At 38.7% G+C, this 24,809-nt stretch overlaps 2 protein-coding genes and 1 long non-coding RNA gene across 3 annotated transcripts; 1 reads left to right on the top strand and 2 right to left on the bottom strand.

Moving 5' to 3' along the window:
* The first annotated feature begins 2,721 nt into the window (after positions 1-2,721).
* LOC129728842 (ras guanine nucleotide exchange factor R-like) lies at positions 2,722-4,845 on the top strand. The gene is made up of 2 exons (XM_055687307.1): positions 2,722-3,605; positions 3,645-4,845. The coding sequence occupies exons 1-2, from the start codon at positions 2,722-2,724 to the stop codon at positions 4,843-4,845; spliced, it is 2,085 nt and encodes a 694-aa protein (XP_055543282.1).
* A 7,824-nt stretch (positions 4,846-12,669) lies between these two features.
* LOC129732179 (ribosomal RNA processing protein 1 homolog) lies at positions 12,670-14,883 on the bottom strand. The gene is made up of 3 exons (XM_055692766.1): positions 14,540-14,883; positions 14,261-14,484; positions 12,670-14,205 (listed from the first exon to the last, which is right to left on the bottom strand). Exons 1-3 carry the CDS (start codon positions 14,811-14,813, stop codon positions 12,727-12,729), a joined length of 1,977 nt encoding a protein of 658 aa, XP_055548741.1. The 5' UTR covers positions 14,814-14,883; the 3' UTR covers positions 12,670-12,726.
* Positions 14,884-22,972: 8,089 nt separating this feature from the next.
* Positions 22,973-23,638, bottom strand: LOC129732178 (uncharacterized). Its single transcript, XR_008729196.1, has 2 exons — positions 23,486-23,638; positions 22,973-23,423 (listed from the first exon to the last, which is right to left on the bottom strand). It is a non-coding gene; the product is annotated as an uncharacterized LOC129732178 (long non-coding RNA).
* Between the last annotated feature and the right edge of the window lie 1,171 nt (positions 23,639-24,809).

Raw genomic sequence — 24,809 nt, 5'->3', positions numbered from 1 at the left:
TTTGGTCATCGGTTGTTTTAATAAACAACTTTAGTCTTTGGCATTTTTTTTTGCAATATAGCCGGTTGTACTTTTGACATACCATTTTACTATGTTTCTATACACCAACATCACAACAACGATAATATGACTTCAAAGAGTTTTGATGTAACTAGAGGAGTGTCTGAAAATGCAACGATAAACACTTAGAAACAATAATACAATCAAATTTTGCTCGTTGCACTAAATTCGTAGCCCAACTAGTGAAGGACTTTCACGCGTTGGGTTGAGCTATCCAGGTTGCAAGATGACACCGGTTGTTTCTTTTTGTTAGGATTACTAATCACCTATTGGGTTACGCAGTGTCTTGCCCCTAGCATTCTTCAAAACAGCTGACTCAGATACCGGCATAGATGATTGTAGAACTGTTCCTTTATTGTTTTTCAGTAATCTACTCCTTTTAACTGTGAAAATAATCAGATTATTAACACGAGTTACATAAAGTGAGCGTCGCATCTTTTGTTTCAAGTCTCTAATTACCATCTCGTTAAGAGTCCTCTTAAAGAATATTCGTATATTACGTAACGTGAAATTTGGCAATTTTCAAAACCCCCATCAAATAAGTAACGCAAATTTGCATGGTGGTCTTATGCAGTGTAACACTTCGCTGGATACCTTTCCTCCACCTCTCCCCTGAGCGCGTTATGTATTATACAAATGTTTCCATATATGAACGAACGCTAGAGGTAAGGCACTATTGATATACAATGGTGATTCGCTTACCGGTTGCTCCTTAGTCGGGGGTTTGTTAGTTGGGCCCTAATCCATCTAAAAAGCGCTCTTATGTCATAATGGAACGACATTCAAATGCATGCAAGAAACCCGAAAAATGATTAAAAAATAAAATAAATTTTTACTACTCGTACTTGAGTTTATTTGTCGTTGATTGTTGTTGGTTATCTTTGATTACTCGAAAAAAATGACATTGATTACTTCGGAGTATTCTCAGGTTACGACGCATTTCGAAACCCCTAGAAACGAACCTCTTGGGATCCTTTTTTAGTGTTCTGTAAGGTTGTCACTTTCGGTTGTCAGCAAAGATACCAGATTTGTCAGCAAAACGATGATTTGTTTTGATTCGCAGGTATGTGCGGTTTTTTTCAATCTCCATCCCGCATAATCAATAACCATAAACGGATGATAATCCATATGGTTTAACGATACCCCATACAGTCGAAACTATGTTACAACTTCGAGATTTTGCCGACTAAAATACCGTAAATTTTCTTCGAGTGCAAGCTCTACGAATTGCATGCACTCACATCGCTACCAAATCGAAGCGAGTATAATGACCAGTCTCTCGCTAGAAGTCTCTAAACACAACATGAATCCCGCTTGCCCGCTCTCGCTCTGCAACGATAATCCTCGGGAACAAAGCTTGGCTCAGACAATTGCACGGTACAGTCATAGAGTGAAGGTGGTTTATGGTCGTCCTTAAGAAGCCGATCTGAAGTGCTCGAGATAGAAGGTTTGTCGCATCGCATATCACGATTTGGCAGGTTACACCAAAAGCCCGCAAACAAAAGGTAAAACACTCAAATGCCCATGCAATAGAAGCTAATTTGGTGCCTTTTAATCGCAAAGGGACCACCCGATCTGTTCTCGGATAACCGCATGCAACGCGAGCACGTTTGACTTCATTCCAATCAATACACCAAGTTCCCTATGAGCTATCGCAAGACTTGCACGTAACATCCGTATAGTTTGGAGAGATAGATTTGCTACGAGAGTTGCGAATTCCAAGAAACAAGGAAACTCTCATAACTACGACCTAGGCGAGAACATAACCTCAATTCTTTCGTGTAGAGTTATACGGCATAAGCTAGTGATCTCCGACGACAGATTAAGCCACAACGAGACTCGGCTGCGTTGGATTTAAGTATCGAAAGAGTAAACACAAGACACCCAAAGGCCTTCGAAAGGTACATCATATAAATTGCAGCGTTTCTGTAGCAAATGAATGACGTCACATGGCCTCCTAGAGGGCCTTTGATTTACAGGCTTAGGTGCTTCGGTCGTGCCACAGCAACGAGACTCTCTGAGCGTAGTGATAGCATCTAGGGACGGCAAAGGCAAGACCGATTGAGCCGAATTTACTGCATTTCGTTCCCGCCAACCATACGTGCGATAGCGAGACCGCAAGGACACGAAGGAGCAGACTACACGATCGTCGCAATGCTTGCCGATTAGGCAAGACAGAAAGGGATCTAGCGCACCGGTGGCAGCATGTGAAGTACAGTAAAGTCAACATCAAGGGGCCCCCACCGATATGAATAAGTTAAAGATGTGAGCTTTGTAAAGGGTGGCAAAATGTATGTATGCCAATAGAGTTAAGTTAGCAATGTAACTTGATTTTCTTATGTTATGCTTCACTCCCTTATCGCATTGTTTTGTGAGTCTTATCGTTTTAATTCAGTTGAGTTCGTTAATTCCTCCTAGTTCCCTTACCGAAATCTACTATTGTATCCTGGCACGGAATAGCCCCTGCGTAGTTGGACAGATTGCCAGAGGGCCAACTGATTTTAATGTAACGTTAGATAGAGAGAGCAACATTGGCGCCCAACCTAAAAACCCACATAAGTTGAAGACTATATGACATAACGGTAAATGCGTTAGGGGGTAGCAAGTGATCGAGGAAGTGATTAGTGAGTAAAGACTCGAAATAGCAATCGCTAGTTAGCCATGGAGCTCGAGCACTTGGCAGACGATGAGCTGGACTTTGAGTGGAGGATACGAGGATTAAAGGAGACAAAAGGACAGGACAAATTAGGAAAACTAACACGGCTGCGTCAAGTTTTGAAAAACAAGTCGGTTTCCTTGCCGACAACTTCTAGTCACATTATGTCCGACGTAGATAATATTTACCAATGCCAAGCAAGGTTACAAAATATTCTGTTAAACGTCGAAATGGCCATCAGGCAAAACAATGCAGAACAATTGAAGATGTGCCGATCGAGATTAATGCACTATCAGCTTCGTCTCTCCCTAATTACCGATAGCTTGATCGTAGCAAATGCAAACAAATCGTTGGCTAAAATCAAGCAAACGTTAGCAAGAATTCAAGACTTTTTGATGAATCAGCCAACCACAAACTCAGAGGTAAAAGGCGATGCGGGTGACGTTGCGGGTGACGCGGAAACGTTACAAAAACTGGAGAATCCTCAACTGCAATCAAGTATGAAGGAATCCCAACAAACGAAGGAACAGATTCAAAATCAGGAGCCACCGCAGCAGCAAACGGCAGAACAAATTCTGATGCAGCAACAGCGTGAGGCAAACCAACAGCTTCAGCATCAACTCGAAGACGAAAGGCGAAAACTGCACCAATTGCAGTTGCAATTGCAACAAGAGCAACAGTTGCTCTCACGGCAACAGCAACAACAGCACGATAGTCATCAGTGGGAACAGTGGCAGAATCAACAGGAGCAGATGCATCAACAGCAAGTACAACAGTTGCAACTGCAGCAACAGGAGCTGCAGCATCTTTTGCAACAAGAAAGAGCAAAGCGGCAACAGCTGGAAAACCAGATGGGACATCTACAACAACAGCAGCAAAATTTCAGTCAGTTAGGCGATACAGCGAATCATTCGTTAGATTTGAATAGGCAACAGGAACCAGGGCTATTGCATTCAATTCCAGGAGTAGATCAGCTACCTCATGATCTCAGGAATGATTTTATGCGTTTCTTGCGAACACAACATAGACCAAACACACCACGCTCTAGTGGACAAGCACAAAGTTCGGATAGGTTTACACAACCAGTACACAAATGGCCTTTCGAATATGCGGGTCAACCCAATATCATACAATTGGGCGAATTCCTAAACCAAGTAAACACATACGCGGACACCGAAGGAATTGAGGAGCAAACCCTCCTGCGTTCTATCAAGCATTTGCTGAAGGGGAGAGCTCTTCAATGGTACACACGATCTTACTTGCACCTAACCAATTGGGAGGTGTTCAAATCGGAAATTAAACAGGAATTTCTACCACCAAATTATTCCGAGATCATCAAGCAAGACTTATATCTGCGGTTTCAAGGCCCAAACGAATCATTCACCACGTTTTACAGGGACCTAGTAGCCGCCTTCGAAATTGTAGAGCCAGCAATTTCAGAGACAGAAAGACTATTTATCGTAAAATCTCACCTAAATTCAGACTACACCCCCATAGCAGCAGCCTCCAGAGTTAGCACAGTTAGAGAATTGGTCACAGTCTGTAAAGACTTCGAAGTGTCGCGATCTTACTCCATGCGAGGTAGATCTGCTACAACTTATCGTTCACTTTGGAACAAACCAGAACAGCGTCCGGGGACAAACAGGATGGACATTCCTAACCGGCCATCGTTCAACCGGCAACCGCATTACACAGCACAAATCAACTCAATGGAACTCAGCTCGGAACTAGAAGAAAATTTGAGCCCGCAGGACATTCTAGAACGCGAAATGCTTCAACACGATATTGCTCTACGTAATGAGGTAGATTCTAACAATGTGGAGGAAGTGAACGCACTGCGTTTACAGAATAACTCTAGAGAAAGGCCCGCAATGAATCCACATCCACCAACTAGTGGAGAGCAACGTACAAGGGAATGGACACCAAGCATCATATGTTGGCAGTGTGAAAAACCTGGTCACACTTATCCAAATTGTCCCAACCCGAAACATTACCTTTTCTGCTACAGTTGTGGAAGAAAAGGTTGCACTACTCGCAATTGCGAAGCATGTATCTCGAGATGGAGACAGCTAGATTCGACAAATGGTCCGCAGCATCCGGGAAACCGCAGTTGGGAGAACCCTCAATGAAGGGCGGGGTCTCTTCCATCCAAACCGACATCCCTTCACTCTTAAGTATACCAGCTTTCAGTAAAGTAGAATCGATCGTAATAAATCCGCACAACAGCGACAATCGTCCATACGCATTCATCAGCATCTTAGGTCGACAGATACGTGGGCTCCTGGACAGCGGCGCTACCTGCAGTCTGATGGGAGGTGCAATGTGCAAAATAGCAGACGAATTAGGATTGAAGCAATTTCCCGTCAAGGGGGAAGTAAAAACAGCAGACGACTCAGCCCACTCAGTATCGTTTTTCGCCCAAGTGCCCATTTTCTACAATAACAGGAGCCGTGTTCTACCCGTGCTTTTTGTTGAAACGATGCCTTCCATCTGCATTTTAGGGATGGACTTCTGGTCGCACTTCGGCGTAAAAGCAACCGTGTGCGGTGTTACGGCAAACTTAAATTCCGAGCAATCGATCAAAGAGTCCTTGTCAGAGCATGAAAAGCAGCGGTTAAAGGAAGTAATTCAGAAGTTTCCGACTTCACAGCGAAAAGGCAAATTAGGAAGGACGAGCCTGTACTACCACAAAATTGACACAGGAAGCGCGACCCCGTTCAAGCAGAAACATTACCCGATGTCCAAATTCGTGTTGGACAATTTGATCAAAGAAGTGGACAGGATGTTAGAGTTAGGCGTCATCGAAAATGCGGTTTGCTGTCCGTGGAATAGTGCTACAGTGGCAGTCAAGAAAAAGGATGGCTCCATGCGACTATGCTTAGACGCAAGAAAATTAAATTCAGTCATAGTGCAGGAGGCTTATCCGATTCCACATATAGCCTCTATTATGAATAATCTAAGTGGATCGACCTTTCTATCCTCAATTGATTTGGAGTCTGCGTTTTGGCCAATACCGTTAGAAGAAGGATCTAAACAGAAAACCGCTTTCACAATTCCGCAACGTGGACATTTTCAATTCACCGTGGTCCCATTTGGACTATCAACGGCCAGTCAAGCTCTTTCGCGGGTCATGAGTCACCTTTTCATTGACCTCGAACCGAAGGTTTTCGTGTACCTTGACGACCTGGTGCTTGCTACCAAAACACTACAGGAACATTTGGATCTTCTGGAGGAAATTGCAAAACGGTTGGAGAGGGCAGGGCTGACAATCAATGCGGAAAAATCCGTGTTCGGCAGAAAAAGCCTGAAATATTTGGGTTACGTTCTGGACGAGACAGGTTGGCACGTGGACGAGGAGAAGATAGAAGCAATCAGCAAGTTTCCGTCCCCTACAACAAAGAAAGAAGTCCAACGTTTTATCGGCATGTGTGGCTGGTACCGCCGTTTCATTAAGGACTTCTCGCGAATCGCAGCACCACTCACAGAACTCACGAAAGCCAAGATCAAATTCCGATGGACACAAGAATGCGAAAAGGCATTTCAGACACTAAAGAGCCATCTCATCTCGGCGCCGGTCCTGGCGACCCCGGACTATTCGAAACCCTTCGCGATTGCGTGCGACGCAAGTGACGTTGCGATTGGAGGCGTACTCACCCAAGACGTCGAAGGAGATGAGAAAGTAATCTGCTACTTTTCGCAGAAGCTCTCTTCGTCCGAACGAAAATATTCTGTAACGCAACGAGAGTGTCTCGCAGTCATTCGATCAATCGAAAAGTTTCGAGGATACTTAGAGGGCACGCACTTCACTGTTTACTGCGACCACTCGAGTCTAACGTATTTGAAAACCATGAAAAATCCTACGCCGCTTCTAGCTAGATGGATTCTTCGCTTGAACGCTTATTCATTCGACATAAAATATCGCAAAGGAAGTTCAAACGTCGTACCGGATTGTCTGAGTCGAGTGGAGATAATAGATATGATCGATTCATCAATTCCAGCCCATTCAGATGTATGGTATAATAAACTGGCGGAAGATGTCAAGGCGAACCCCGATAGTTTTCCAGATTTCAAGGTGATAAGAGAGCAACTCTATAAAAACTGCACGGCAAAGGACGAATCGGGAGGTAAATGTCATCGATGGAAAAAAGTGATCCCAACGCATCAACGGCGAGACATAATGCATCGCAATCATGACATCCCGACAGCAGCGCATCTTGGTGCAGAACGCACACTCAATCGCATACAGCGAGATTGTTACTGGCCTCAGATGGCGAAAGACGTGCGTAAATACGTGCAATCTTGCGAGGTATGTAAAGCCAGCAAAGCTTCTAATGCCACGCTAACACCAACCTTAGGAAGCACAAAACCAGCACAACTACCATGGGAACTGATCTCGATTGATTACATCGGCCCTCTGACTCGCTCGAAAAGGGGAAATACCGTTCTCCTGGTCATCGTCGATTGGGTGACTAAGTTTGTCATCACGGAGCCTTTTCGCTCAGCGAATGCACAGCAGATGTCTACTTTCCTGGAACAGTACGTATTTCATCGCTTCTCAACGCCAAGGATCATAGTCTCCGATTCAGGCTCACAGTTCCTCTCTCATGTATTTCAGTCACTGCTAAAGAGGTACAACATTATCCGCATGAGAACAGCATTCTACACACCGATGTGTAATGCTGCAGAGAGAACGAATCGCACGCTGATTACGTGTGTTAGATCGCTCTTAGATGAGGACCAAAGAGACTGGGACCTACATATTCAGCAGGTAGTTTGTGCTATTAACACGGCAAAACACGAGACGCTGGGATGCAGCCCGTACTATTGTAATTTCGGTCGCGACCACATCCTGTTTACGGACCAATATCCACTGGCCCAGCTTAACGCTTTGCAAAATCCCGAGGAGGAACAAAAGGCGCGAATTAAGACAGTACAGAACATTCAACAATTTGTAATCGCCAAAATCAGGGCAGCTCACGAACATAGCAAAAAGCGATACGATCTAAGAGCGCGAAACAGAAGCTTCAACGTAGGGGATGTTGTCTGGAGACGTTCGTTTCAATTATCCCAGGCAGCGGAGCACCGCACGAAGAAGTTAGGAGCAAAATTCATACCATGCATTGTACGACAAGTCCAAGGCTGCAACAACTACCTATTGGAAGAGATTAAAACTTCGAGAATCGGAGTCTATCACTTAAAGGACATCAAACCAGATTGATCATCTACTTAACCAGCTATGTACGCAGTTTAACTGTAGACCAAGAGCGATTCCGCCACAGGACTTGATGCCGTTGTTCGAACAGAGGCCCTATACGATTAGCCTTGGAACCCTGTCGATCACGGTCAGCACAAACCACCTATCGTCCACAACTTCAAACAAAATCCTCCTTAGATCCACCAGACAGAAAGGAGTGGAGTTACTACGCAAAGCTCACAAGTCACCCACGCAAACGCTAATTATAACGTTGCTTCTTCTAAAAAGATCATAACATTAGTCGCCTCAAGCAAATTACAACACCGCAAGTGCCAAACTGTTTTAAAATGACTCACTAACAAAGTACTCAATCTGCAAGTTCACTATATATCAATGTTCAGTTAAAATGCTTATTATGTATTTACTCGGCGTAATTTCTGGCGCCCAACTCAAAACTATAACACAGATTTTGAAAATGCGATCGGCCCTAGATATAAATAGATATAAGCTAGTGTTAGAAATCTTCAGCTAAGTCTATTAGCGAGTATCAAACTCTTGGAAGTATTTGGCACCAAAAGGTGTAGCAAGAGCAGCGGTTACCTTTAACTAATAAGATCTGTATACAAGTTCCTGGAAGTGAAGAAGCGGCAATCATCGATTCCCAAATGGGAGCAAATTTGTTCGAGATTGTGTAGAGTAAGAATCGATCAGCCTCTTCAAAATCTTACGTCAGCATTCATACGAAATTTTTGCGGATGCAAGCCCCCGCAAAAATTTCGTTGCCGCTTGCATGATGTTGTGTTACAACTTCGAGATTTTGCCGACTAAAATACCGTAAATTTTCTTCGAGTGCAAGCTCTACGAATTGCATGCACTCACATCGCTACCAAATCGAAGCGAGTATAATGACCAGTCTCTCGCTAGAAGTCTCTAAACACAACATGAATCCCGCTTGCCCGCTCTCGCTCTGCAACGATAATCCTCGGGAACAAAGCTTGGCTCAGACAATTGCACGGTACAGTCATAGAGTGAAGGTGGTTTATGGTCGTCCTTAAGAAGCCGATCTGAAGTGCTCGAGATAGAAGGTTTGTCGCATCGCATATCACGATTTGGCAGGTTACACCAAAAGCCCGCAAACAAAAGGTAAAACACTCAAATGCCCATGCAATAGAAGCTAATTTGGTGCCTTTTAATCGCAAAGGGACCACCCGATCTGTTCTCGGATAACCGCATGCAACGCGAGCACGTTTGACTTCATTCCAATCAATACACCAAGTTCCCTATGAGCTATCGCAAGACTTGCACGTAACATCCGTATAGTTTGGAGAGATAGATTTGCTACGAGAGTTGCGAATTCCAAGAAACAAGGAAACTCTCATAACTACGACCTAGGCGAGAACATAACCTCAATTCTTTCGTGTAGAGTTATACGGCATAAGCTAGTGATCTCCGACGACAGATTAAGCCACAACGAGACTCGGCTGCGTTGGATTTAAGTATCGAAAGAGTAAACACAAGACACCCAAAGGCCTTCGAAAGGTACATCATATAAATTGCAGCGTTTCTGTAGCAAATGAATGACGTCACATGGCCTCCTAGAGGGCCTTTGATTTACAGGCTTAGGTGCTTCGGTCGTGCCACAGCAACGAGACTCTCTGAGCGTAGTGATAGCATCTAGGGACGGCAAAGGCAAGACCGATTGAGCCGAATTTACTGCATTTCGTTCCCGCCAACCATACGTGCGATAGCGAGACCGCAAGGACACGAAGGAGCAGACTACACGATCGTCGCAATGCTTGCCGATTAGGCAAGACAGAAAGGGATCTAGCGCACCGGTGGCAGCGTGTGAAGTACAGTAAAGTCAACATCAAGGGGCCCCCACCGATATGAATAAGTTAAAGATGTGAGCTTTGTAAAGGGTGGCAAAATGTATGTATGCCAATAGAGTTAAGTTAGCAATGTAACTTGATTTTCTTATGTTATGCTTCACTCCCTTATCGCATTGTTTTGTGAGTCTTATCGTTTTAATTCAGTTGAGTTCGTTAATTCCTCCTAGTTCCCTTACCGAAATCTACTATTGTATCCTGGCACGGAATAGCCCCTGCGTAGTTGGACAGATTGCCAGAGGGCCAACTGATTTTAATGTAACGTTAGATAGAGAGAGCAACAACTATATCCCGAACTAGTTGTTAGGCACGTTTTATGGTTATTGATTATGCGGAAGGTTAACTACATTTTTTTTTCCTATGACTTTCTCAAAATGTGTGCAGTTTTTACAGATTTCTGCCTGCTCGAGCGCATTTTTTCGAATCACGATTAGATTTTTATCAGATTTAAAAAAAGGACTGCACAATGAAACCGGTACCTCTTACAATCGCATTATTCGTTGCTCTAGAAGCTAACCTGATTTTAATTAACCTTATTCAGCTTATTTTTGTTTAAATGGCATGTCGTATGTCCCATCAATGAGAAGAAAATCTATATTCTCCAGAATGGACTAGAGTCAATCGACAAAACATTTAATATAATCTTATAAGAGGATGAAAATAGTTTATAAATTTCATTTTCGAATAAAAATGTGATTCATTTATCATAAATATTCTGGAAATTTGCGTTAAAAAATCCATCTGTGCCATGATTTTTAAAAACTCAAAGTACTTTCTTTAGTTGAAAAAAAAAAATACTCACGAGCTGCATTTTAAATTTTAACAATTTTCAAAAATAGCTGTCTATGACACATGGTACAATTGTAAATGGAATTGCAACATTAACGTTTTAAAACGCACGATTTTTCAATAACATTGATTGTTGTTCGTGTTTCAAATCAACATTTGTCGATTACAATACCTTCGTTACACTATTGTAATATGACAAACTCCACAAATGTGAATAATTGCGAATTTTCACCCAAAACGTTTTTGCATCGAACGTAATAGATTGTATTAAACGGGTTAAACTGTTGAAATAACCGTCAATTCAAAACATCGAATAAATTATGCCACATTATACCACTGGCAAAGCGGCATAAACGTACACGACAAATATATATTGCCCGAGAGCACAGAAAATTCAATTGTCATTTTTCAGTCCTTTTTGTGTGCACTTTCTGTTCGATCATATACCTGAAGTTGACCTTCCGTTCTGTGGTTCTGTGTCAATATTCTAGGCGTAGGTAGAGTCTACAACGTGTTTCAGAGGTTACTTCAGATGGAAATCTGACTGACGCCGGTACACTGGCAGTGTTGGCAGAAGAAATGATTTGCAACATAAAATTTCGACATAATCAACTTTGAACAGCTCTAGTATTTTTTTTGGGATACCCTAGCTCTTTAGTGTCTTCGGCCAAGTTGTTAGGCATCAAAAAACCTACCATCTGAAGTCATGAAACCTATGGTTTGGGCCATTTTGAGTTCTTTAGAATGGAAAATGCAAAAAAGTTTGTTTTTCCATACAAATCTCCATATAAATTTGAAATGCAAAGCGCCAAGCAAAGACAAAACCAATCGACTTCCGATAAATTTAGGATTGTTTGGGGCCCCGAATAAAACAAAAAAAACTTGGTTCTGGCATTCTGCTATCAAGTTTCGTTTTTTCCATATAACGATTCCCCACCCTAGAGGATATAAACATCTCGTATATTTGATGCACTTGGCTTATATACTTTCAATGTGCTCTTTGAAAATAAGTTTTTTATCATAAATTAGTTCCAAGTACTTAACCTTGTCAGACCAACTTAAAATAACCCCATTCATCTTGACAACGTGATTATTGTTTGGCTTGAGGAAAGAAGCCCTAGTCTTATGAGGAAAAATTATCATTTGAGTTTTAGAAGCATTGGGAGAGATTTTCCACTTTTGCAAGTAGGAAGAAAAAATATCTGAACTTCTCTGCAATCGACTGCATATGACACGAAGGCTTTTTCCTTTTACGGAAATGCTTGTGTCATCGCAGAACAATGACTTTGTGCATCCTGGAGGCAAATCAGGAAGGTCTGAAGTGAATATGTTGTACAGGACTGGGTCCAAGACAGAACCTTGAGGCACACCTGCTCTGACAGAAAATCTATCAGATTTTGAATTCTGATAGACAACCTGCAGAGTTCGATCAGTATGATAATTTTTCAAAATTTTGAATAGGAAAATTGGAAAATTAAATGTTCGCGATTTTGCAATCAAACCTTTATGCCAAACACTGTCGAATGGTTTTTCTATGTCTAAATAACAATAATAATAAATAGTTTGCTTAGCTGTTCCTCCTTCGGTGCGCGCTGTTGTACTTTCCATGGGTGTCGTCTCTGTTATATTCCCTGTTATTTGTTGTCATGTGCATGTGCTTGGGTGTGTTTCGAATTATGATGGGTGCGGAAACGAAAGGAAGGAAAGGAATTGAGGTGTTAGTAACGGGTAAAAAAAAGGAAAAAACACAAAAAGAGGAAATGAAAAAGAAAAACAAAAAAAAAAGGTTGGTGATTGATTTGTGAAGAGGCAGCAGAGTATCCCCAATATAGCGGAAAAGTCCGGTGAGGCTCCCCTGGTACACCTTTCCGTTGTCATACGTGTTCGTCCATTCTCGCTCTCATCGTTTAGCGCCACCCAGGGGGGACTTGGCCCTGTACCCAATGCACTCAATATCTCTCCATCGCCCATCTATTCGCTGGCTCTCCGTAGTATGTGCTACGGAGAGGGCCGGAAGTTTTGATGAGCTTTCCCCCCTATGAAAAATCAATATCGAGATGTAAATTGAAAATAATAAAACTGTGTACTGTAATTACATTTTGATATATTTTTAATATCCATGCGTACAAATAGCAATGTTTCTACAATGTATCGTTTAATTTCAGGCCGATTTTTTTTCGGTAAAATGGGTTGATAGGACTTGGTAACAAATTAGGTTTTAGTGCTGCTTTAGTTGGTTTTTTTGTTGAATCGTAAGGTAATTGAGGAGAACTTTCCACCTGTGCTATGTGCTGCTGTAACTCTTGAGATACGTTTTTATTAAGAGCTATCTTCACTCGTTTTTTCAATTTTGTAGTTTCACCAGTCAATGATACTGTGCGCTTTAATGATTTTCCTTTATTTTTGGGCGTAGTAAGTAAATTGTTAGACCCTGACACCTGCCTATTATCAAACTTTTTACTATTTACTTCACTAAATGGAATAAAAGAGTTTTTTTCGACGTGTTGTGAGCTTTCTGGCCATTCATCCGCAATCTTGAACGTTTTTTCTGACTTGCTTTTTTCAACTAGGGGTTGTTTTTTGGATGCAATTGGTTTTCTAAAATAATCCTCACCATCAACTGTGATTTTCTGTTCAAGCATTTTCGCTTCCTTAATATCCTTTATTTTTTTTTCTCGTTTTTCTTTTAGACGACCTAATAATTTTTCTTTAAGCTGCGTTTTTGTTGGTTTCTTGTTCTTCCTATTTATTTTGGTTTTGCCAACTATTTTTTGTTGATTGTTTTTTTCCTTGCCAATGTCAGTTTCAATCCAAACTTTAGACTCATCATTAGGAGTTGTTTGCTTTGGCTTCTCAATTTTGTTTTTCTTCTTTACTTTATCTTCAGATTTTCTCTGACAATTCTCTAATTCTGCAACTTGTTCATCAATATCCACAGCATAGTCTTTTTCAGCAATACTAGCTACCGATTGGAATCCAAGTGGAAAAACTCCGGAGTCAAATTTTTTAAATTGTTTCACAAGCATTTTCATTTGCTTTTTTCCTTTCGATGTAACGAACGATTTATATCGATTATTTTCAAAAATTTCGACAATTTTCAAAGCATTGAACTTGATTGCATTAATGACGACATCCACTTGACCAGCTCGAGGATCATATACCCTTTCTTTTTGCTCACTATCATCATCCTTCTCATCGCTATTTTCATATTCGTACCTTATTTCATAATCCACATCATCAATATTACCGGTCACAAAGTTTGTGTTTTTCCACAGGTCGAATTTCTCCTGATAAGTCTGTCCAAGCTCAGACTGATATAACAAATAATGAAATATGCTTGAAGTAATATGTTTAATCATTCTCCTATCATTCGTTTTGAGCAAACAAATAGCGTAAGGTTTAACGATCGTCTGCATTGCTTCATCTGTAATATCACCTTCACTGACTTTCGCTACCTCTTCCAAAAATAAATCGTTGAAATGTTTAGTTAATCCAAATGGACATTTATCGATATTCAGAATGGTTTTCTCAATTTGTTGCATGAAGATGTTCACACTTTGGACCGACCAACCAGACTCATGTAAAAGCATCAACGACTGTCGGGTACACCGTCGAACCAGCTGTAACAATTTACCACTTAATATTTATTATTGCAAACATTAACATATATTTTACCATCATGAATTTATCCATCCTCCAATGATCAATTCCAAACCACTCTATACACATTGTTTCTAAAAACGCTCCAAAATACTGAAGAGAAATGTGTAATTTATCAAAACATCTGACCAAAGAGGCGATATCATCAGCTAGAGTTTCTTGTGTAAGCGGTTTATCTGCCATCCACATACAATAAAATAATCCTTTCCATAACCGTAGAAAATCCGTATCTGTGAAGGCTGGAAAAAGTCGATATGTAGTGACATATAGTCTATCAATTTAGAATAAAATTACCAAAAGTACTCTGACTGCGTGTTGCTAACCATGTTTTGAGATTCTTAAAAACCTTTCGACGAACTTTAACGTTGTTTCCAGCAAGTGTTCGTACAAATTTGAGTTCTCTTTCTAGTAACACTATTTTTTTGCTTGCGTTGGATAAACATGAATTATCCACATTATCGGACGTAATCATATTACAAGAATTTTTTTTGGCACGTGTAGACAATTCGTTAACCACCATTTTTGGATATAGATAGACAAATGTAAACAGCATCTGATCTGACAGCATATGTTTTTGTTGATGATGTTTTTAAATTACACGCAGAGATGCCAGATTTTTTTTGACAAATTAGTATAATACATGCCACGCTCCCTAAAATAAATTCAAAAATGATTAGAAAACAATTCATTTCCATAAAAAGTGGAACAACACGAAAATTGAGTAACTCCGTAGTTATTCAAAATTGTGTAATCTTAGCATAAGCAAATACTGTGTATTTATTATTCAGAATGATGTATACAATTGAACTCATTTTTTGTGTTTAATAAAACTCATTTAGTTTGTAAAAATTATCAGTTTATGTGTACAAAATTATCCATTTATTGAATTTAAAACTACTCAGATTTAAATTTTGAAACTATCAAGTTTTTGAATAGGAAAATATTTATTTTTGAATTTAAAACTAACCATTATCAGAATTCAAAAGTACTCAGTTTAGGAATTGAAAACCACTCAGTTTTAAATGCGATGTTAACGTAGAGAGGGAGGTTTGTGCCGGTAGCAGTCAAAATAAAACAAAACTTAGGGGACATTCTATCTGAACGGTGTCTAATTATATAAATTTTTCTAAGTATATTTTGCTCTTTTTTGTGATGCATAATCACTTGATATTTTACTCTCCCACAATTTTCCTGACGACACGAACAACCTGAAAACTTTTGGTTTTTTAGAATGAATAATGAAAAAAGTTTATATGTGTACCTTAAAGCTTTCTGAAATGTCCGTGACCACCTTCCCAGCAATTTTCTCATTTTTTGGAATCACTCAAACAGCCACAAGAACAGATAACACGGCCGCACAGGCTAAATAATGGCGCACAAATGTCGAATCATGGTGCCGCTTTTTCACTCGTGTCAAATAATGGTGTCGATTTTTCATGCTTGGTACTCGAAATTGAGTTCTAGTGGTAAATTCAAAAATGAGTTATTCTAGATTAATCTAAAATCAGTATAAAAATTACACAGAATCACGAAATGCGGTATTCATTTTTTGACGTTTCCATGCAACTTATGAAATTGAATTAAAATCAATTTATTCGCAGTGCTACTTTTCACGAGCGTGGACATACGTAACACTCAGGAAGAAAGCTTCCAAAAAAGTTGGTACAAAATGAACTACTCGAATGGTACCACCCTGTGAATAAAATCACTGTTTGAGTTACTTTACGAACTAATTTCATTTTTGTCATATGACTTACATTTTAAGTTTTAGTAAAGCGGGCAATGTATGCAGTTTGCGAGGATGCGAAAATGAACGGGAATAGAAGGTGTGACTTTTAGGCTTAGGAAAAATTTTCCCTCGTCCAGACGGGACTCGAACCCGGAGATTGCGGGTTCGAGTCCCGTCTGGACGAGGGAAAATTTTTCCTAAGCCTAAAAGTCACACCTTCTATTCCCGTTCATTTTCGCATCCTCGCAAACTGCATACATTGCCCGCTTTACTGTTTGAGTTGTTTTTGAAGGCAGTGTACCTGCGCAGCCCTGCATTTGTCTCGTTCCTACTCGAAAAATGCTGCATTGATTTTGTAAATAACTTTTTGACAGTTCCTTATGGGTTTTTCTTTAGGGCTCGATGAAGCCGAGAAAAAGAAAATTTATTTTGTTCATTGTTTGTCGAGCAGTTGGACAGGACGAGGTACGGAGTACTATGGGGCAACGTGTACCAGAAAAAAACGCCAGTGTTACACATGTTTTATGTATGTGGTATAGATGTAAAACTGACATAGGTGAAATCTCACTAGGTGATGATGGCACAGTTGATATCGGAAACAATCTGCCTAAATTTTTATTTTTACCTTAAAAGCACTGCTCAAAAGCACTTGATATCAACCATTCAAAAACAATAAAACATTGCTGATGCCTGTCACTGTAAAATCACATACTTAGACATACGTAACACTGGCGATTTTTTTTGGTACTCTGCCCCACATCACCCGGTACCAACACCAGTATGAACTGCTCGACGAAAATGAACGGAATGAATTTTCTTCACCGCGGCTCTACTCGAGCCCTCAACAAAATCCCTTACGAAACTGTCAAAAAGTTATTTACAAAATCAATGCTGCATTTTTCGAGTGGGAACGAGACAAATGCAGGGCTGCGCAGGTACACAACCTCCATAAACTACTCAAACAGAGGTTTTTTTCACAGAGGTTGGTACTTTTGAGTAGTTCATTTTGTACCAACTTTTTTGGAAGATTTCTTCCTGAGTGTTACGTATGTTTACTCAGGAAAAAATATCATCCTGAAAAGGACAACAAATTGTCCTTTTCAGGATGAAATAACAACTTGATTGAAGAGTTAATATTTTCTAATGAGTTAATTCACATTTTCAAATTTGTAAAAGTTATAAATTTCACTTTATCTCCGTGTCTCAGAACGTACTGAATTATCTTTTCGTTCAGTCATGAGCACGACATCGAGAAAAAATCCATCTCAAAATTTAAAAATTGTCAAGCCCCAACCATGACAAGCAACTTACTATATTATTGAAAATGGTCAATCCTTGTTGAAGCGCGAAATTCGATTGATCTGATTAGTCAACGTTTATTTATTAGAAAAAATGACTGACACGCAATCTTTGTTGTAAAAGTATTCTACTTCAACCTTGCGGTCGTGGCTTTGCACACAACTCTCCTGATATTTATTAGGCAAGCAGCAGAGTGATGTGCTTGCGCTTTGTGTCTTACACTTCGGTTTGTGATGTCATGCATACCAGAATCAATCATTTTACACTCAGATTTCAATGCTTACACACGTCAAATTTCAAAACACGTTAAAATACCGTGGATTCCAATAAAAATCGATAAGGGTCGACATAACAGAATGATTAGGTTCGTTTGTTGATATTCGTATGTAAAGAGCATTAGGGATTAGCGTGAGAATTATTTTCAGTGAAACGTGTGAAAACAAATATACACACCAAAATCTGAAAAGAATTTTCAGCAAAAAAATACTGAAAAAAATCAGTAAAAATATTCTTGCTGATTATCAGTATTCAGAATTCTGTTTGCCGGAAATCAGCAAATTGCTGGTAATTGCCTAATTTCTGGCAACTCCATCCGACAAACTGTCAGAACAATCGCCATTTTGTGCGTAGAAAGTTAACAAAACTATAGAGAAATAAAAATGAGCTTATAAACGTATGTATCATAGATGTGGAATTTAAAAAAGCATTGCATGCGCTTAAATAGAATAATTGTGATATAAAGAAAATGTTTGATAAGTTAATTTTCAGTACTTTCTAGGAATTTGCGAATATGGGCAATATACTGTAATGCAATTTCTGCTACCAATTAGTGGAAGGTTATGTCGACATTTGACATTTGAAAGTTCATACTGATAATACAGATTCAAAATCAGATAACTTTGTTTTAATAAAATAACAAAAAACAAAAAAACCTGTGTGTTTTCTAACTTTTGCTGAGATACACAGAGCCGGATTTACGATTGTGGGGGCCCGGGGCCCAGTTTACAGTGGGGGCCCCAGAATAAAACAAACCCGTTTTTTTATCGTACGAGTTAAAAACACTTATTTCTCATTGAAAAGTTGCCAAAAATTTGCTAGAATTTTTTCTTACGAGTTTTTTTTTGCAGAGAACTTATTGATTGAATAATCAACATTCAGCTCCTTCAGAATATTGTACTCTCAACTTAACAATGCTAAGTTTGACAGCCTTTCACTCTTCATAGTCGTACGCAACCTATTTTCAATCAGTTTCATCTTCGATAAAGACCTTTCTCCAGTTGCGTTCGAGATAATTAGGCTCAAATAAATAAATGTATGCAACTGCTCGAAATCCGGAATTTTTTTCTTGATATCTGAAAAATAAAAACCTACCGCAATTCGAAAAAAATGCGATCCACAAGCAAAAATTTGCACACAATTTGAGAATGACTGCGCAAATATAAGGCTACGCTGGCAATAATCTACAGAACCTAGGAAAAAACTAGGGGTAAGCGTCGTAAGACCGCCCCCTTAAGCAATTCTGTTTATAGAAAAAAAAGTTGCGGCTGCAATTTCATTTTTTCTTCGCTAAGAGGTTCTTCTATTCAATACCCGCATTTGAAAAATAAGAACTTAAATATTTTTGTTTATTTTTCAGTTTTTTTTTTTCAATTTTTAAAAATTCATTGAAAATGTGCAGATCTTTTTCATGCGGGGTAAGCCCGCCCACCAGCGGGGTAAGATCGCCCACCATTTTTTGAGGATAAACAATATTTTTAGGGCCGAAACGGTTGATTTTATCGGTATAGTGTCTCTGACAAAGTTGTGGATGGTATTTTTTTTCTTTTTAAATAAAATATACACTGTGAAAAATCTGAAAAAAAATGTCTAAGTTTCAACTTATTTTATTTTCTGATTATTCAAGTTCAGATCAATGTTTAGGTAACTTTTTTAGTTTTCAAAATAAATAGATTTTTCAGAATTAGGGGTTTTCAAGATATTGAATTCATAATATACCTATCTTTAAGCTAAAAATTAAAACTCATTAAAACTGTCTGTATGATTCTTTTGAAGACTAATTATGTATAGAAAAATACTAATAATTATTCTTTCGTTTGTTTATATTTTCAATTTTCTATGTTTTTTTTAAGAACAAAATTATCAACGACTCTATACACCAAACAAACCGTCCAAAAAAAAAATTCTTCACAAAAATTTAGCCATTAATATTTCTATTACTCCATGATCCAACAACCATAAAATTTTAGCTTACCTTTTGTAGATTTTACAGGCAAAAACATATTTTTTTAAATAAATTTGAAAAAAATATATTTTTAATTCTATTGTTATAACTTTTCTTTAAATTTTTTTAGAGTGTGTATTTTTTCGGAAGTAAAAAACTACTATTTTCAATTCTGCCGGAGACGTCATACCAATCAAACAAACCGTCATGGCTCTAAAATTATTTTGGTTCATTAACACCATTTTCACACAGGTTTACTTTTTTCAAAAATAAGTCTTGTTAAAATATATTACTAGAAAAGCTTCAACCAAATCGAAAATGGTCGATTAACATCGATGTCTTATGTGGCTTGAAGTTGCTTTACTGATCCTGTAAATATTACCTTTGTAGTGTCGAGGCATTTGGGTCTTGAAGTAAAACAACAAGCAGTTGGATACGTGGTGGTTTTACCCCTTGTATAGTGGGCGACTTTACCCCCAGTGGAACATTTTCATATTTGACCGAAAAAGTAGTCAAAATTACAAGATTACTCACGGCCTTCGATATTCCCGAAAGAAGATAGATTCAGGCAAGCGATTAAACGTATATTCACGAACAAAACAATAGATTTTTAGACTGAAAAACTTTAAGTCCCGTTGCCGCAAAACAATAGCGCATTGACTGGTTGCCAGCTGAAAGGTTGTTTTTGATTATTTCTGCGACCGTTCGCGCACTATCAAAACAGAAAAACGTGCAAAATGTTATGTAATTATACTGTGATAGACACGTTAAAGAAATTTTTCAATTATTTTATAACTTGGTAGTAAACTACAGTGGGCGGTCTTACCCCGCAGGGCTGTCTTACCCTGTTTACCCCTACACACTTCTGCAGGTCAATAAAATCTGCACACGGACTCTGAAAATCTGCATTTTGCAACGCAAATCTAGTATCCCTGATTCGGACAGGTAAACTTATTTTCGGAATCAACAGCAATGTATTAAATAAACTTGTGGATTATCTTCTTTCCTGCGTGATTTCCCATGCGCGCTGGTTCGATTCAATTGGTGTGTTAATGTGTGTCATTCCAAGAGAATCGAAGGTGAAATCTTATGGATGTGGTTGTGATATTGGCGCTCGCGAAAAAATAACACTGAAGGAAAGTTTCAGATTGAAATGGTCTGTTCAAATTTTCTTACTGTAAATTGAACTTTTGATTGAATCTCATTTTTGATAGAGAAAAGAACTTTTTCTCGTTTTGTGGGGGCCTCAAAAATGTGGGGGCCCGGGCCCCCTGGGCCCCCCCTTAAATCCGGCTCTGGAGATACATCAGCAAATTCATGTCAAATGCTCAAATGCTGCACAGGCAGCAATTTATTCAAACAACGGATTTTCAGCAAAATGGTGTCAAAAATTTGACGTTTCGATTTGCTGATTGTTTCAGCGAAAAAGTTTGCTGATCTCATAGCTGATTTTCCAGCATGTAGAATATCAGCAAAATTTTGCTGGTTTCCAGCAATAAAAATTTGGTGTGTATCCTTTATTATATCTGATTGCAATACCTCTCAATGTGTTACCAGTCTTGTTCGTTTGGCTCGGATTTTGACATGTTCGTTTGGCTCACAACATTCTCTCCTCATATCTCTTCCTCTGACTACACCTGTTCTCGAATAAATATCCATCCTATCCTAGATGGAAAAAATAAGAAATCAACGTTTGTTTTCAATACATTGTGCACTTTTACAAATTATAATTGTTCTTTGTGTACTGACACCTCACGCACAACATTTAGAGGACATTGTGATCAAAATTGAAGTGATCTGTTAGAATTCTTCTCCTTCTCATTCTAGCATGTAACAGCCTTGAGCCTGTTACATTTGATGTCTGGCACAGCGTCGACCCGCTATATCGCCATCTGTTAAAATTGAAAACTAGACTGCATCGCCCGAAGGTAAACATAGTAACCATACCAGTATCTGCCAAACTCAAATGCGTGACGTCACCAACAGGAACACCAGATGTGTAGATTGCCTGCAAAACGCAGACTTTGGAGACAGATTTCTATTGATTAGCAGATTTTTGCAGTTTTTTTCCATAGTTTTTAAGAAATTTTTGTCAGAGTCTCCTTATATTTGCGCAGACTCTTAAAATGTGTGCAGATACTTGCAGATTCTTGCCTGCGCGAGTATTCTTTTTCTAATAGATCATTACACGATGACGTCACAAAACAAGAAGAAGAAAGAGATTTGACAGTTGTCGTGGGTTTGTTTACATAGTGTCTTGTTAAAATTTTTAACTCGACGCTGTGCCAGACGTTAAATGTAACAGGCTCAAGGCTGTTACATGCTAGATTGAGAAGGAGAAAAATTTTAACAGATCACTTCAATTTTGATCACAATGTCCTTTAAATGTTGTGCGTGAGGTGTCAGTACACAAAGAACAACTATAATTTGTAAAAGTGCACAATGTATTGAAAACAAACGTTGATTTCTTGTTTTTTCCATCTAGGATAGGATGGATATTTATTCGAGAACAGGTGTAGTCAGAGGAAGAGATATGAGGAGAGAATGTTGTGAGCCAAACGAACATGTCAAAATCCGAGCCAAACGAACAAGACAGGTAACACATTGAGAGGTATTGCAATCAGATATAATAAAGGATACACACTAAATTTTTATTGCTGGAAACCAGCAAAATTTTGCTGATATTCTACATGCTTGAAAATCAGCTATGAAATCAGCAAACTTTCTCGCTGAAACAATCAGCAAATCGAAACGTCAAATTTTTGACACCATTTTGCTGAAAATCAGTTGTTTGAATAAATTGCTGCCTGTGCAGCATTTGAGCATTTGACATGAATTTGCTGATGTATCTCAGCAAAAGTTAGAAAACACACAGGTTTTTTTTTGTTTTTTTGTTATTTTATTAAAACAAAGTTATCTGATTTTGAATCTGTATTATCAGTATGAACTTTCAAGTGTCAAATGTCGACATAACCTTCCACTAATTGGTAGTAGAAATTGCATTACAGTATATTGCCCATATTCCCAAATTCCTAGAAAATACTGGTAATTAACTTATCAAACATTTTCTTTATAGCACAATTATTCTATTTAAGCGCGTGCAATGCTTTTTTAAATCCCACATCTATGATACATACGTTTATAAGCTCATTTTTATTTCTCTATAGTTTTGTTAACTTTCTACGCACAAAATGGCGATTGTTCTGACAGTTTGTCGGATGGAGTTGCCAGAAATTAGGCAATTACCAGCAATTTGCTGATTTCCGGCAAACAGAATTCTGAATACTGATAATCAGCAAAAATATTTTTACAGATTTTTTTCAGTATTTTTTTGCTGAAAATTCTTTTCAGATTTTGGTGTGCAGCATGAATTAGCCAAACTGAGTAACTGTTACTCAGTTTCGTTACTTTGACGTTCCTACGCGAAAAAAACAATCAGAATTTCGGGAATTAAAATTTGAAAACAACATAAGAAAAATTGTTTAAATGTTATAGATTTATTTCCCATCAAGTTACCTAATTATTAATATTTTATATTATTTCCATATCTTCCGAATTGCTTCGCGTAAAAAAGCTACAATTCTGTTAACAGTTGTGCGGGAACTGTAGTTTACCAGATTGTGTCTGTTAATTTACGCATCATCCTTCCTTGCGCCGCGATGACATCTGATCGACAACAATCATGGAGACAAACCCCAGCACTAGGTAGAGCCCAATTGTGGATGAATGCTCATCAGCGCTGTATTTGGTGTTAGGGAAGTACAGGTGCCCACGTATTTAAGTCCAAGATTCCATCGTATAATGAACGAATTCCTTCTGATATTATGACTGTAAGGGTCGTTCCCTAGCACCAAACATAGACACATTTTTTTGTTTTTCCCCCGACAGCATCACGATTAACGGTATATTTCCAGCTATATAGGAACCAACTAGTATTATAAGAAGAATAAGCATTACCGTCTCATCCATGATTTAAGAATACGGATCTGACCTCTATTTGAGTGCTTGATCAATATGTTACAAAATCAATGTAACAAAAACAAAAGTTATTCGAACAAGCGGACGTGTCCGATGTTTTTATGCACTTATTCTTCGCGTTTTGTTCCCTCACTTCTGCGGCACACATTTATTTGACTTGTGGCCAGCGTTGCCAGGTCATTTTTTTAAAAATCTGGAAAAGGCAAAATAAAAATCTGGAAAAAATCTGGCAGTCATTTCGTGGGGTGAAAGGTTAATTTTTCGGATAAAAGTCTTGGGGTACGCAAAATTTGAGGCGACAAAATTGCAAAATCTCGCGCCAAAATTGAAGTGATGACCTTTTTGCGGAACAGAGAAAATAAAATCTGGATAAAATCTGGATCATCCATGAAAAATCTGGATAATTGGACATCAGAGCTGTTTACCTGGATACATGTTCAAAAATCTGGATAATCCAGCTAAATCTGGATACCTGGCAACGCTGCTTGTGGCTCATATATCAAAGAGCGGATTGTTATTTTATTGTAAACTATTCGTTTCAGTACTTTCAAAACTAAACCCATGTACGAATGAGCGAAACAAACAGCGAACTGTTAAATGCCTCGCTTTTGTTTACAGCAAACTGATATAAAATGAACAGTTACCCAAAAGTGAGTGAAACAAAAAAAAGCGAAAACTGAGTGAAAGTTACTTAGTTTCGTTAATCAATGTTACACGCTCACTCTGGGCTACTCAGTCGCTGAGTTGAATTTTAATCATTTTTTTCAGTTGTTCGAAGATGTCAAAATATGAGTAGAATTAAATTGATCATGGCGGCAAATTTCCTCAAAATTGGGTAACTGGTGCTTGCGTGTTGTTCTTGTTATTTTTTGCAATTAAAAGCGAACAGAAAACCAAGCAAACCGCCTGAAAAAGGAGGAAATAGAAATGTTTGAAATTAGTTGTTTTCGGTAGGTAATTCATAATTTGAAATAATTGACTGCAACTAATGCCAATTTTTCTTTTTCACCAGGACTCGTTGGATGGATATACGGCGAATTAATTCAAAGATCCCCCGTGTCCCGGCGAAGAAAGGTAAATTTCTTTAAAAAAAGCTTTTTTCTAAATAAATTTTATTAAAAAGGCAAAATATAATAATATCGAGTCAATAATGATAATTTTTCCGAAATTCCCTCATTGAAGCTTAAAATACTCATTTTTGAGTCGAAAATGAGTAACTTTTACGCATCGCGGATCAGGTATAATATGGGTTATATTTACTCATTTTCTATAACATTCGGTGGTACTCAAAAATGAGTAAAACAACTTCTACTCAATAGACCTTCCTATCTGCGCTA

The sequence above is a fragment of the Wyeomyia smithii genome, chromosome 3 (genome assembly GCF_029784165.1).
Source record: "Wyeomyia smithii strain HCP4-BCI-WySm-NY-G18 chromosome 3, ASM2978416v1, whole genome shotgun sequence".
Classification (NCBI taxonomy): domain Eukaryota; kingdom Metazoa; phylum Arthropoda; class Insecta; order Diptera; family Culicidae; genus Wyeomyia; species Wyeomyia smithii.
The sequence above is the reverse complement of the archived record's forward strand: the minus strand, read 5'-3'. Positions and strand labels throughout refer to the sequence as shown.